Source organism: Osmerus mordax, chromosome 11 (assembly GCF_038355195.1).
Source record: "Osmerus mordax isolate fOsmMor3 chromosome 11, fOsmMor3.pri, whole genome shotgun sequence".
Classification (NCBI taxonomy): domain Eukaryota; kingdom Metazoa; phylum Chordata; class Actinopteri; order Osmeriformes; family Osmeridae; genus Osmerus; species Osmerus mordax.
In genome coordinates, this window is record NC_090060.1 from 4,654,381 (window position 1) to 4,668,522 (window position 14,142).

At 45.0% G+C, this 14,142-nt stretch overlaps 1 protein-coding gene across 1 annotated transcript; it reads left to right on the forward strand.

Moving 5' to 3' along the window:
- Positions 1 to 10: 10 nt before the first annotated feature.
- igsf5b (immunoglobulin superfamily, member 5b) lies at positions 11 to 10,304 on the forward strand. The gene is made up of 9 exons (XM_067246870.1): positions 11 to 56; positions 377 to 452; positions 2,021 to 2,329; positions 5,712 to 6,005; positions 6,464 to 6,595; positions 8,332 to 8,356; positions 8,934 to 9,022; positions 9,335 to 9,402; positions 9,969 to 10,304. Exons 2-9 carry the CDS (start codon positions 401 to 403, stop codon positions 10,077 to 10,079), a joined length of 1,080 nt encoding a protein of 359 aa, XP_067102971.1. The 5' UTR covers positions 11 to 56; positions 377 to 400; the 3' UTR covers positions 10,080 to 10,304.
- The last annotated feature ends 3,838 nt before the right edge of the window (positions 10,305 to 14,142 follow it).

Here is a 14,142-nt window from a genome sequence, read left to right on the forward strand (position 1 = left end):
TACTTACAGAGCCAGTAGTGCAGCACCTGGACATTTCTTTGAGAAATCACACTCTGGTAAGTGAGATACATGAAATCCTGAAATGAAGTTTCAATGACAAACCTCCTATTGTCAGTGTTTGCTGTATTATTCCGCATTGTTCAAATTGGTCTGTTCAATTTCCCAATCTGGTGTTCAGAATGTAACACCAGTGTTCTTGCTTTGGATTTTACATGGACTAACAATGTTCAGATTCAAGTCGATTGTTTTCTTGTTTTACAAGACATGTTAAACACAGTTTGTTGTCATTTGTGTTGTTGAATGACTTGAAAGTATGCAATCACAATTAATTCCCTAAAAAACTTTGATTCAATACACGTGGAATCTACAACGTCAGTATCGGCAATGGCTTGACAGTTCCATGGCAACGATGGACAATCTCATGATCTTACTTTTGACATACACGACTCAAGGTGAGAGGTTCCTGCAGACATTGCCTAACCAGAATGGAAAATTATTTAGGTTAGACTGCTAATATGCCTATATATCTAATGCCATTATGTGCATGATCACTACACCCTTGATATCAAACCCACAGACGCACTAATTAGACCGCATAATGATCTCTCTGCTCAGAATAATTAATTTTCTCAAAATGGATGGCTTTTTTTCTTGCTACTGAGCTATAGTGGGAGTCAGGTGGCTGAGCGGTGAGGGAAGTGGGCTAGTAATCAGAAGGTTGCCAGTTCGATTCCCCGGCCGTGCAAAATGACGTTGTGTCCTTGGGCAAGGCACTTCACCCTACTTGCCTCGGGGGGAATGTCCCTGTACTTACTGTAAGTCGCTCTGGATAAAAGCGTCTGCTAAATGACTAAATGTAAATGTATAGCCTGGGATGTGAGAGTCAATTGTTCACCTCGCAAATTAGGTCACAACCAACGTTTATTTCTTCATTCCCTGATTTGAAAGAATGGAGCCGTATAAGATGGCCAAAGCCTACATATTTCTTAGACCTAATTTCTTAACTGGTGCATCATTTATGACACTGGTCCACACACGCAAGGTGTGTACACCAACATAGATGGTGGTTCACAAAGAAGTTATATATCACCAAGATTATACAGGCTTAAGCCTACTATTTCATATTCAAAAATTACCGCCCGCCCCATTAATATTCACCGCTTTTCTCCTTCATCTATCAATGGAATGAAGTTTCGAAGCAACAAAGAAATTCAATAGGGGAAGGATTTTGATGAAGGCGAGGAGAAACTGCGATGCCTCACAGTAGGTTATGGATATTCTTTTCGTTGCTGATTCTCAGTCTATTCAGTCAATTGCAACGTAGTCTCTGGAGATACACAATTAAGCGTATCCTTTGGGCGGTGGGTGGACAGTTTCCCCCTCCAGGCCCCAGGCCCGCAGTGCAGCCTCCTCCCAGTTGTCGTCTGTACACTCCCAGTCTTGTACTCCTTAAATCCTGCCACCCTGAATCCCGTTCCCCAGCCCAAACTATGCTTCCTATTTGGATGATTCGGTACAGATGAAGTCACTTTCTCTCTTCCTGTCTCGTCTTTTTATATATCAACTACCCACATTCCCTCTTTGGACTGTTGTAACTTTAACATTCTCTTTCTCCCTCGTCTCTTCATCCCTCTCAAACTCCTCCTCTATCGCCTCAAATTGGGTCTGGCTCCCAAGTATGGGTCCTTTTAGATCCCTTCTGTCTGAGCCTTTCTGAGATTTGTACACAGCTTCTTCTTTGCAGGGCAAATCTAGATTAAATGTGTTTATCTTGCAAAATGACGTCTTTTGGAGTCCTTTTCAGAAGACTTGATCACTTGGTTTATTACAAACTTGGGGATGACTAAACCTTTATGGCTGCTACTGCTTAACATACAATCAACATGGCCCCATTTGGTCCATAGCACATTTTGATATTGATGTTTATCGCATGAGGTCAAATTCAACAGTTCCCATCCCCTATATGTTTGTGTGTATGTTTGTGTGTTGTGTGTATATTGTGTGTGTGTGCTGTCAACAGTGGAGCTTGTAATGCACCTCGAACCCAGAACACTAACGGCTCTACGGGGGGACCAGGCCCAGTTCACCTGCAGCACTAACGAGGACTGGGAGGTCATGTTGTGGTCCGTTCACAACGCCACCGTGTTGACCATCTCTGCTAAGTACGGCATCCTGTCCAGAAAGCCCAGCGTGACTGCAAAGAATCTCTCCGGGGGACGCACGTCCAGGTGGGAGATGGTTCTGGAGAGATCCGAGCGCAACCACCAGGGGCTGCTGACCTGTGAGCTCCCAGAAATCGGGAAAGAAGCAGCCACTCTGATTGTACAAGGTGGGTGCTTGTGTGTGCTTCTCTTACTGGCTGCCCTTGAGGTTTCCTTCAGCTGACTGGCTGATGGACCATGGCCGAGAGACAAAAGGGGAAGAGAGACACAGAAACGATTTCAAAGGCAAGGTGCAAAGTGATGTTTCTCCCTTTTCTCAAGGATTCTCTCGTGCACTCCCACACCCATACACACACCAAAGGAAATACACACACACACACACACACACACAAAAAGCACACGGCAAACCTCACACGCAGGCACACACTCACACATACACATAGTGTTTCATGTGTTCACCATGTACACACACGCAGTAACGCACACATACACATAGTGTTTCATGTGTTCACCATGTACACACACGCAGTAACGCACACATACACATAGTGTTTCATGTGTTCACCATGTACACACACGCAGTAACGCACACAGACATACACCCTGACGTGCACACACACACACAAATGCACTGAAAGCAATTGGAAACTCCTCTTGCAAACAACAATGTTCTGACAATGCAGACAGTTTATTTGACCTTGACCAGGACTCTTGCAGGGTAAAAAGAGGGAAACCACAAGTAAATAAAAGTAATTCCTCATCTTTGATACTGGCGCATTACCACCCACACACTAAGGCTAATCTCCTCTCTAACATTTATAGAACACGAGCATATAAACATCCCGTATTTGCCCTGAGCCTGCATCTGTTAATTGCCTGCCTTTGTTTTCATTTGTTTTTAAGCTTCGAGCAGTTATACCCCCAGACTTGATCTAAAGCAGCTGATTTAGTTATGGCCTATCGACCCAGGTGTATATCAGTGGGGAGAATTCATTTGGCTCTGTCTCCGTGGAGGAGTGCAGCCCTGGCGGGCTTAGTGACATGGTTGATGCAGCTTCAGAACCATGCGGGAGGGGTATGGATCGGCCAGTTATAAATACAACAGCCGAGGGCATGTGGCCCTCGCCCCTGCGGTGCTCAGGGGACCCTGGCAGAGTTGGCCCTCCCCCTTCACCTGCTGCAACCTTCGCTGTCGTCCATCTTTCTTGGCATGCCCGCTGCTTTGTCACGGAATGAGCACAAGAATCCTCCCGCTAAATGACGATGTAGCATTTCTATCGGTCTTCATCCCAACTCGTTTTTTTTTTACGCTGAGGACAGGACATATTTCACGAGGTCTTTGAAGGAACCGTACAACTTGGACTGGTGTGGTAACTACTGGGCGTGTCTCTGCAGGGCATTCAGGTACAGGGGGGATTAGTGTTGGAATGTCATGTCTGCATAACCTTGAATAGGCCTCTGCAGTTTGGCTAAAGTTGCTGTCTCAAAGGAGAGCTGTTTGCCTGTTGAAAGGAATAATAATGACATTGTTAGACCACAATGGCATGGAGGGCAAATTAGGAGATTGGGTTACTTTTTGGGTTACCTATAGTATCACTACACCTACTGAACAAAAATTGGGGTGTGCAGATCAACAATAACCCTATTGACGACATGAAACTAAATCCATGAGGACTAATGCTGAAAAGATATCCCCATTGCCTAGTCATATTCAGCAGTTCTCCATTCCCTGGTATTATTCAGCTAATTTGGCCCTTCCTACAAACTGAGGACTCAGCTAAAACCTGTGCAAAGTCGCTCTCTGGGAGCAGCGCAATGAACCATCGCATCCAATATATTACAGGGAGGGGCCTCCTTTATCGCCGTGGCCACAAATCCTTGCTGACATATGTACCCATTAACAATAGTGTATGCTGGATCAAGCTCTACAGTGTTGGTGCAGAGGATCTCTCAGTCTTGACAGAACCTCGGAAATTAATCGTGCATCTTGGCGTTTCCAGTTAACAGTCAGCAACTCTGCTTGTGATTTCTGACCCGTTTGTCCAAATATACCATTGGAGGGGAGCCACAAATCTAGACCAGATGCCCGCCCTCTGCTCTCTCCTCATTCCTCCACTCTAATTGTCCAATATGAATCTGAATGGAAATACACACAGAGCACACACACATACAGTAGGAGCGTGCACACACACACACACAAACACCCCCACACACATGCACACACAAATATGTACATGTATGCATGTGCAGTGGAGCACCCAAACACCCACACACTCGCACGTAAACAAATCAATATGGCTGTATTATAGGCTGCTAAATCGGAGCAGAATCTGCAATAGGGGCTGAAGCTGATGATGAAGCCACTTTGATGTAAATCAGAATGGAGTGGACATGCCTGTGGTTAAAGGCTACAGAGGCACACTGTGCTGTTCATTTTGATGAAGCGCACACACACACACACACACTTTCACTTTCTCTGGTCTCCCTCTGCCTCTTGCTCTTAATCACACTCAGACAAACACACACTCACACACAGTCCGAAGCACACACAAACATACACACACAGTTGATGTTGTAGACAGTGGCATACAAAACTGCTCATCTGAGCAGAAGGGAACCATACTTCTTTTAGATTAAATGCCGGCATCAGAGTGGAAATTTCCTCCCTGAGGGTCCTATTTAAAAATCACCGGAATTAAGCCAGGCTCTGTGCCCGACCAGGCAGCCCCACAAAGATTGCAACTGTTACAATGATTCACAAAATCGAATATTTAAAAAGAAAAACGTGATTTCAAGGATCACTTAGGTTGACATTGTGGGAGAGGGGGTGGGGACAGATCTCTCCTGATTCTTTCTCCTGTACGTCTACCCACTGGATTCGTTTTTTGGGAGTTCTGTGTCAGTTTAGGGAAATGAGACTCATCAGCAGGTTCCGACATTACGTCCTGGTTTTGCCTTTGACGGGAAGGCCAAACCAAATCCAAGCTCCATCAGAGTATATGACACCCAGTCAAACAGAAAGGCAGGAGTAGGAGAAACAGATGGGAATGGGAGATCCGAAGCTCAGACGCTAAATCAACATGGACACGTAACTCATTGAGACAAAGCACCACAGAGCTTGAGTAATTATCTGTCTGTCTATAACAATCGTCTGTTGCACCCCTCTGCCGTTCTCCCTGCCAGACATTAGACTTCACATATGAGATCTATCGAGGCCTAAGTGGCTTGGCGGACGGTTGCCGTGCAGGATGGGTAGAAAGAGAGACGCCAGCCAATTGAGGCGGAGAGAGACGAGATCGATCATTCAGGGATGAAAAAACCCTCCATAAGGGATCAGATCGCTGGGGAAGGGGGAAGAAGCGTTTGTCTGAGGATGGATTTGGCTAGCACACGTGTGGCTCAGCGAAGAAGGAAAAAAACAAACACCTCCATGAAATCTCCTGCATTCCATGTTCCCTCCTCACCCTCCCCATAGGGGTTGAACATTGGAAAAGAACAGTCAAAGATGCTGATTCTGAATACTCAACTCCTACCCCCTTGTCGTTCTAGAGCCGGGCACCATGGGCATCACGGGGGGCAACGTGTCGGCGGTGAGGGGGCAGCGGGTAGTCTTCGAGTGCCAGGCTACCGGATGGTACCCAGAGCCCAGCCTGACATGGCAGGTGAACAGCAGGAAGGTGGATGAGGGTCAGTACAACGTCAGCGCTGGAGTTGCAGCCGAGGGGCTCTACAACCGGACCAGTGTCCTCAGCATGCAGGCGCTGGAGACGTCTCACGTGGAGTGTCTGGCCTCTGTGTCGGCCCTTCCAGCGCCCCTGGCCAGCCGTGTCCGCTTGACTGTTTGTAAGAACCCACGCACACGCGTGCAGAAACACACACAGCCACACACACACAGCCATACACAACTAAACACACAGCCACGTACATACACACTAACACATACTGTATGGGGCACACTTTTGATTTTGCTCCCTTCCTCTTGCTGATCTGTTTACTCTGTTGTGGAATGCCAGGTCTCCAGTTTGATAAAACCTACTACGAACATAAAGAGTTATTTTATAAAAGGTGGTCCTTGTCTCTTAAAACATTCTCCACGATCAAATGTCATCGGATTTCTTCTGTGCATTTCATCTGATTAGTATTGAAAAAATATTCAATAGTCTACCTTTAACAATAACAATAAAACCCATTACCAAGGCTACACTCACAAAAACATCACTAACTTGAAATACGGTGCCTTCCGTTTCTTTTTTCATCAAGCTGCAACTTACAAAATATATTTATATATTTTTTGCTGGCAGTTGCAGAAGTGCTTGTGGAAGACAAGGACCGCACGGCCCTCATTGCAGTAGCGATCTCATCGTCCGCCATGCTCCTGTTCCTGCTCCTCAGCCTCTGCATTGTCCTCTGTTACAGACGGACGAGAAGAGCGAGTAAGCACCTTTTCTCCTCCTCCTATAGCGCCCGCTGAAAAATGCCTGACCGCCGAGTGCCTTCCCGGGAACAATTAAAGTATAATGAAGAAGTAGCACGGTCACACGTTGTGACTTGGCAATGCCCACGCGCTGGCGCTCAGGCAAGGGCACCGGGGTTCACAACTCCAGTTGTCAGCAGAAAGCTTGAGTTGTGTGTGAAGTGCTTGCTCTGCGCCTGACCTCTCCCACCTGTCTGTAAAAGCAGTGGAGAACGTCCCCCGTACAGAGAGAGACAGGTGTCAAGGAGAGGTGAGCTGTACACAACACCCCCTGGTGGCCAGGGAAAGAACAGGCAGCCCTAGTCCAACAAGATAAATACATTTATTTCAGTTACTCGTTTTGTTTTGTGTAATGTATTATAATAGCAAATTGATGATGTCATATGATGCTGCTTCAGAAATACCAAACTCTCCAAAGAGAGAGTTGTCTTAAATGCTCAAGTCAGATTCTTAAGGTTAAAGCTAAGTCATCGCCAGACAGTTTTCGGGAGTGACCCCAATTCCTGTCACCTTTCTACCCTTAGGATTAATGTCTTACTGGTTTACCAGTCAGCAAATTAAAGTGGATGTGGTGCTCTAGTGCCTTTGGGGATGATAGACTGAGAAAAAGTGGGAGACAGGGCAAGAAAAAGAGACAGAGGATTCAGTCAGAGTTAAAGAGAGAGAGAGAGCAAAAGAGAGACAGAGAGAGAGAGCTAGAGAGAGAGAGAGAGAGAGAGAGAGAGAGAGAGAGAGAGAGAGAGAGAGCAAAAGAGAGACAGAGAGAGAGAGCAAAAGAGAGACAGAGAGAGAGAGCTAGAGAGAGAGAGAGAGAGAGAGAGAGAGAGAGAGAGAGAGAGAGAGTGAGGATGGGAAAGAGCGAGACAGAACATTTTTTTAAGTTTCTGGAGAACCATCTCTGAGGGGATGTTGTTTGGGTGGTGACTAGGAGAAGGTGGCCTGTTTGTGTGCGATAACAAAAAGTGCCCCTGAGTTATACGTTCGACTTCCTGTAATCCCTGTGACTGATTTGGGACCAGTGCAAATCAGGGCCATGATTTGGAGCGCTGGGATTATCTTAAAGGCAGGTGTGCCCTTCTCTTCTGCAACACTAGTCATCCTATAGTCTGCCATAGTACCTCTTCACTGTCATCGATCGAGGCTGCTTTTGCTTGTACAGATTCCCTTCAACACCTTGGGTCAAATCAACATAATCAGGAGGTTTCATATTGAACCAAATGGCAGGGCTCCAAGTCAATATGACTCTCCGTTTAGCAAAGTCACGGAAGCATTGCAATTACAGTGGGGAGAATAAGGATTAAGAATAGTCACCTTAATGACTTTGGACAGTGTGGGGTTTAACCAAAATAAAAACTGTGGCAATTACTCCAACTGGAAAAGGGCCGGTTTAGAGTTGTCCAGGGGCGAGGACCATCTGTACTATTGTCTGACTATTTTCTTTGGCTTAAGCCAGGACCTTTGGGAAAGAAAGCAATGAGGATGTGAGATGAGATTTATTAACAGCCATCTTAGTTTCGGGCTCCACAAGTCAAATGTTACCGTGGGCTACAGTGTATGTGCTGGTTGGAAACTACTTGGATAAGTACCAGGGTATTTCCCAGCTGCCCGGCTCGATCAGGACTCTCAGTGAGAGTGATGAAATGAATGCATGCTCAGTGTGATGTAAGGACACTGGGATTCGTTTTTGTCTTTCAGAGTCGGGTCAAGCTGAAGCAGCAAGGTAACTCTCTTCGACCTTACTACAGTAACACTCACATCTAACTTTCTTCATGGAGGTGTACAACTATGAAACACTATGGAATGTCATAATTAGAACAAGATGACAAATGAAGATCCATTATCATCCTTGAGTATTTAGGTGGATGGGACTAGCCATCCATGAAATCATGAACAGAAACATTATTAAAGAGGAGCTAACACAGTAACGTCCCATGTATTAAGATATTTCATTAGTTCTTTGCTGGAGCTAATGCCATGCTTGAATAAGGGAATTTGAAAATGTAATTAAACTGTATACAAAGCACTGTTTTTAATCTAATATACGGATATTTTGAGGCTGGCAATGTATTTGTGTTGTTTCTGTACTTATTAAAGATGAAATGTAATCAGAGGTTAATGAAATTGTTCGAATAATGATAATTATTCATTTACAAAGAGCTTTTCACCAAGCCTGCTGTGCACTGGGAATTGTTTGTTTTGTACGCTGTTGATCACAAAACCCCCTGCTTCCGACAAGGTGGATGCACACTATCTTAAGGTTATCTTTTCCATTGGGTTGCTTTTGTGGGTCCCCTCAGGATAGACGAATCAGAGAGCAGAAGGAGCTCGGCTGCAGAGGTGACAGGGGGAAAGGTCAACCGGGGATATGCCGCAGAGGTCCTCACAGGTGAGCCTGTGACGTAGACACAGCCTACTCATTAAACAATGTTATTTCCTACAGTTAGTCACCGGTGAATTCTAGAAATCATTCAAATATGACATTTTGCCAAATGTAATCTTTTTTTACACTGTGGGGAATTAAATAAATGAACAAAACTGAAATGTGTCTAAATCCATGACCGAATACAATGGTTTTTGGTAATCCAGTGTGATGTAATGACATGTACCATGTTCAAGCTGATATAACACCTTCCTGAGTGCAGGAGAAATGGTCAGAGGGGATGTCAGGTCAGGTAAAGTCCTGTTTTTCTCTCGACAGACATCGGCCACCATGACCTTCACTTGGATGCTCACAGCCAAACAGACTTTCAGTCTGGCACTCACAAGGTAACAAGAAAAATATAGAGAGGGGAAAGAGGTACAGTGAGAGAAAGGAGAGGAGAATCGAACTATAAATAGAAAGGTAGGGTAAAGAGAGAGGTGCAGAAAGAGTAGTGTAAAGAGAGGGAGAGAATGGGGGCCACAGAGCCACACACTATCAGGGATATAGAAATATAAATAATATTCATCTATACAACTGATAGTAGGCTGGTGACATATGACAACGATTCAAACAGATCAATCTAAAAGGCTTGTAAACTGAATGACATGATATTAGGCTAATACCCCAGAAAACAAAGTGCAAAATGTCACCTCTTGGATATACAAGGTGACCACTACTTAATGTAAAGAATGTCCAATTTGTAGTCTGTCAATACTTAAGGTAAGAGGACTTTGAAGAAGCTCCCTTAGGGATGGCTTAAGGTGACCCTGTTGTAATCGATTGACATATTGATCCCATTGGACACATACCAATAGGTGTATCCTAACATCTAGGGTTGACGAGAGGGGTATTTTGAAGTTGATCTGATTTGAGAAAATGTATGAAGAGCCTTCTGTTGATGGTTTCGCAGGTCCCTGATGTGGTGTCCTCCAGTGCCTTCTCAGAGCACAGTCCCGGTTTGGCCCACGTCAGCTTGGAGGGAGAGGAGGCGACGAACATCCGAAGAGTCACCACGGTGTGATTGTAGAGTTATGAGATGGTTATGGTTAAGATGTATCGTACCGTTTTTATCCTTTTTCATCATTATCTTTGTCAAGAAGATATGTATGGCCATGTTTTATCCTTTTTTTGTATTTTTTGTTGATTAATGTAAACTTACAGTGTACACCATATTTAACAATTTAAATCAGATATGTTTTTATTATAAATTGGTGTAAATCAGTAACTTCTTTACACAATGTTTGTATTTCCACAGCAACAATATCTTTTTTTTTAACTTTTTTTAACTTTTTTTATGAACAAGTCACTAAATGACTAAATGATATTGTATACTAAAATCAGCAACCACTGTTTGACATATTCTACGGAATGTTATATATTACAAATTTTGGAAAGAAGCACTCATCAGTTTCCATACATGGAAACATGGAATTAAGAAACCCAATATCTTTAAACCCACTGACTCATGCGATCATTGTTGATGTGGATATGTAAGACAATCGCTGTTTTAATCCTCTTGTTAGCAGTTACGCACATGCTTAACTCACCATCTTCATAATGGTTGGCTTGATTTCATTTTGTGGAATCTGACATGCAGACTATTGAGAGGGACAAAGCAGGTGACATTTTCCAGGTGTGTGTTGCCTGTGGTAGACTCCCAACATTTAAGGGGATCTCATCCTGTAAAAGAGATATAGTACATCAAAGTTGACAACGTAAAAATGTGACTGTTCTTGCTTGACTCTGTCTATAACACTGCAATAACGTAATTTGTTTATCACTCCCTATTATGAGAGGATTTCTTCCATAACGTCATGAATTAATCATGGGAACATCAATAATGTATAATATTATGTTCTACAAAGATCCCCAAGGGAAATACATCAGAAAATGACAGCAGCCATCTTTGCCTCCTCAGACATGGACTTCAGAAGGTAGCTGTGATGTCTCTATTAAACATGATTTGACCATTAGGATACCACGGGAATGATAAGGTAAATGCAACACTATCAAGCTGGCTGAAGACCCTAACGTTCAAAAAGTCAAGTCAGCCCAGTCAGTCGTTATGCTTTTCATATCAGTGTTTCTGAGCTCAAACCCAACATTAAAGCCAAGCACAGGAGTAACCAGACGTCTTGGCAGCCCCAGGTCAGCTAATGTTCCTCACAACTCACATGAGCAGGAACGAGAATCAGAAACGTTTAATCTAGGCAAGGTTTTTCACCAACAACAATAACTTTTTTTTGTCCACAGAAAGGTGCTGTATCTGCTTCATAGGTCCTTTTTTAACAAAATGATAATGCAAAGGGAGAGTGTCTCAACCCCTAATTCTTGATCCTCATCATCATTTTCTTAACTGGGGAGACAATGGTTTCAACAGCCACTAAATCCTGGAGAGGATGTTAACAGTGTACAGTACGACCTCCATCTGGTGACATTTAATGATGCTTGGCAATGCATCTGTGATATTGCGACATTCCTGTACCAGAATGTACAAATGAAGGCCGTTTGAAGGACAATGGTGAGTACATTACTGTATGTCCACCTATAGCACCACAGCAGCATTTCTGTGGGAAAACTAGCATTTCTGTAAAAAAAATCCAAACATGCCTGATATCAATTTCAGGGCTAGTTTAGCACCTGATTGGCTAATTCCTTTCATAGCTAGTTTTGAGGAACGCAATCAGTGGCTTAAGCTCTGTGGGAAGGCCGATTTAGCACGTTGATTTGTGCAACCTTGTTGGAGAGGACAGATCTGTGGACTCTCAGAGAATGCTTCCTAATGGTGGAAACTGGGTTAGAAGTTCCTATACAGGATCAAATTTTAAACTAAAGAAAATTGTGGCTATAATCCCACTGTCTGTTTAAATGCAGACAATGTCATGTTTCATTTAAGTTTGTTGTCTTGTGAATGCCAACTCAATCTCAACAGCCTGCAGATATAGGACTTAATAGGAAGTAAATTAAAGACATGGAGCATATTCACGGGTGACATTTCAGGGCATTCTACTCTGGCCTCCACTGTCAATTATGGCGTGAAGACAGGCTAGCATAATTGTGTACGCTATACCATTACAAACATGTCCCACCACACACAAACACACTCACTCACATACTCCACACTCCACCCCCGCAATTTCAGCAAACGGTTGACGCGGTTCTTCCCTGTCTAGGAAATCCTCCACGACTAAGAATGAGGAGAGAAGGTACTTGTCCTCATCTGCTTTTTTCCCTTCTTCGTCTTTTGTCAACCTCTGCCACCAAAATGGTAGCTATTAAATAAATGAAAGCTCTTCTGGTGGGGCCTGACAAAGACCAGCGTGATATGAGAGGCCTATTACATGACCTGCTTCTTTGTTCTGTTTTCCAGACTAACTCTACCCTCCCAGGGGCTGACTTGTTGCGCCATGCTTCTCAATTACGCCTTTCAAACAGTGTATTCATATCGCACAGAGCCATCTAAAACCTCTACACTTGGGCCAAGCAAGGTGAGCTTTCACTGTGCCAAGGTCTTGGCAGCCTCCGCCATCTCTCCCTCACTCATTCTCCGTCTCTCCTCCTCCTCCTCGTGTCTCTGTGTCGCTCGCCCCGCGCCCTGCTCAGGTTCTGGTGTGAGGCGACGGTCACGTTGACCCCGCTCTTGCTCAGGTGACACGCGGTGACACGAGTCGCCGTGCTTACGTCATCGCCCCGTTCCCTCTCTCTCGGCGGTGGCTCCCGTCATTTCCAGCGTTTTCTCCTCCCCGACGTCTTGTGGGGGTGTTGGCGATGCGGCAGATGTTCCAGGGGCCGATGACGAGAGGTGGCTCCCTCGCAACCTCCTGCTGCTTCCTGTAGCATTAGAAAGAGGGGTTGCTGGGCCTTCTCCTAATGCGTGAATAAATACGTTGAAACTTGGCTAACAGCTCCCTGGAGCTTGGCAGGTTGTCTCCAGTGTCTTGTTATGTGCTTTCTCCACTTCCTGTAGGACTGTGTGTATAGCTAAGGAGCCAGAGCTGCACTGTGGTGCGTGGTGGAAATGGAGAAAGAGAGAAGCGCGCTTCGACGCAACAGCGCCACTGAACACTGACCTCAAAATGCCAGAAACGTGTAACTTTCAGGCATGTTTAAGCAGTGCTCCCTCAACAAGCTTGCGTTTCTGAGGATCGGAGTTTTCACCGGTACAGAGATTGATGGGGCAAATTCCTCTCGTTTCCAAACATCAAACGGGATGGCAAATCCATCTTTTGTCATTGACCCATGAACGTACATTTGCCAGAGTGCTACACACTGTCATTTCAATATGAATATGATAATAAGATGTAAAGCCTAAGAGCTCTTCGTCATGCCTATAAATATCTATTCATGCATATTAGACCCCAGCAACATGGAAGGGCTCTGCCTCTTTAGGACACTCCTTTGTTGATGTGATTGACTTGAATTAAATGGGCCCTGTTGGCACTGGTCAGGGCAAACTAAACAGTTATGCTTGTGGTTGTGGCTCTTAGGGCCAACCCTGATGAATAACTTAACACGTCCTCCCCCTGATCGAAAACCGATGCTCTCAAGTGCATCTTAGCAGTATTGGGCACCAGTGATGTGCTTCCAAAACCAACCGTTTGCCACTGTATTAGATGTCGGGGCTATTAAAAGCAACTGGAGCCAAAACAAACTCCCCGATGAGACCCTGTTAGGGTAATTAAGGCTCTTTTAATTAGCTGAATAATGCAATTTGGGAGCGAGTGCAGTGGACCGGCGAAAGAGGAGTGTCAGGAGGCAAAGAGAAACCGACGCAGTGGTCCATTGGTCGGTGTGAGACGGAGCGAGCGTTGCATGCCGCGTCCCTCAGGGACCCGGGGGCAGACGAACTGGCTGTGGCCGGATCAGGAGCAGGGTGGAAAGATGGCCTCTGTCTGTGTCTGGCTAAAGCAGAGCACTTCCACTATTAAGCCTCCGAGGTGTCTTCGTTGTGTGTGTGTGTGTGTGTGTCCGCCCAGCCCCGCACATCTTCAGCCTGTGTGTGTGTGCCTGTCTGTTCCCTGTGTGACTCACTGTGCTGTTTGTCAGATTCCATCCCATATCCTATTCCCCTGCAAAAGAGAGGC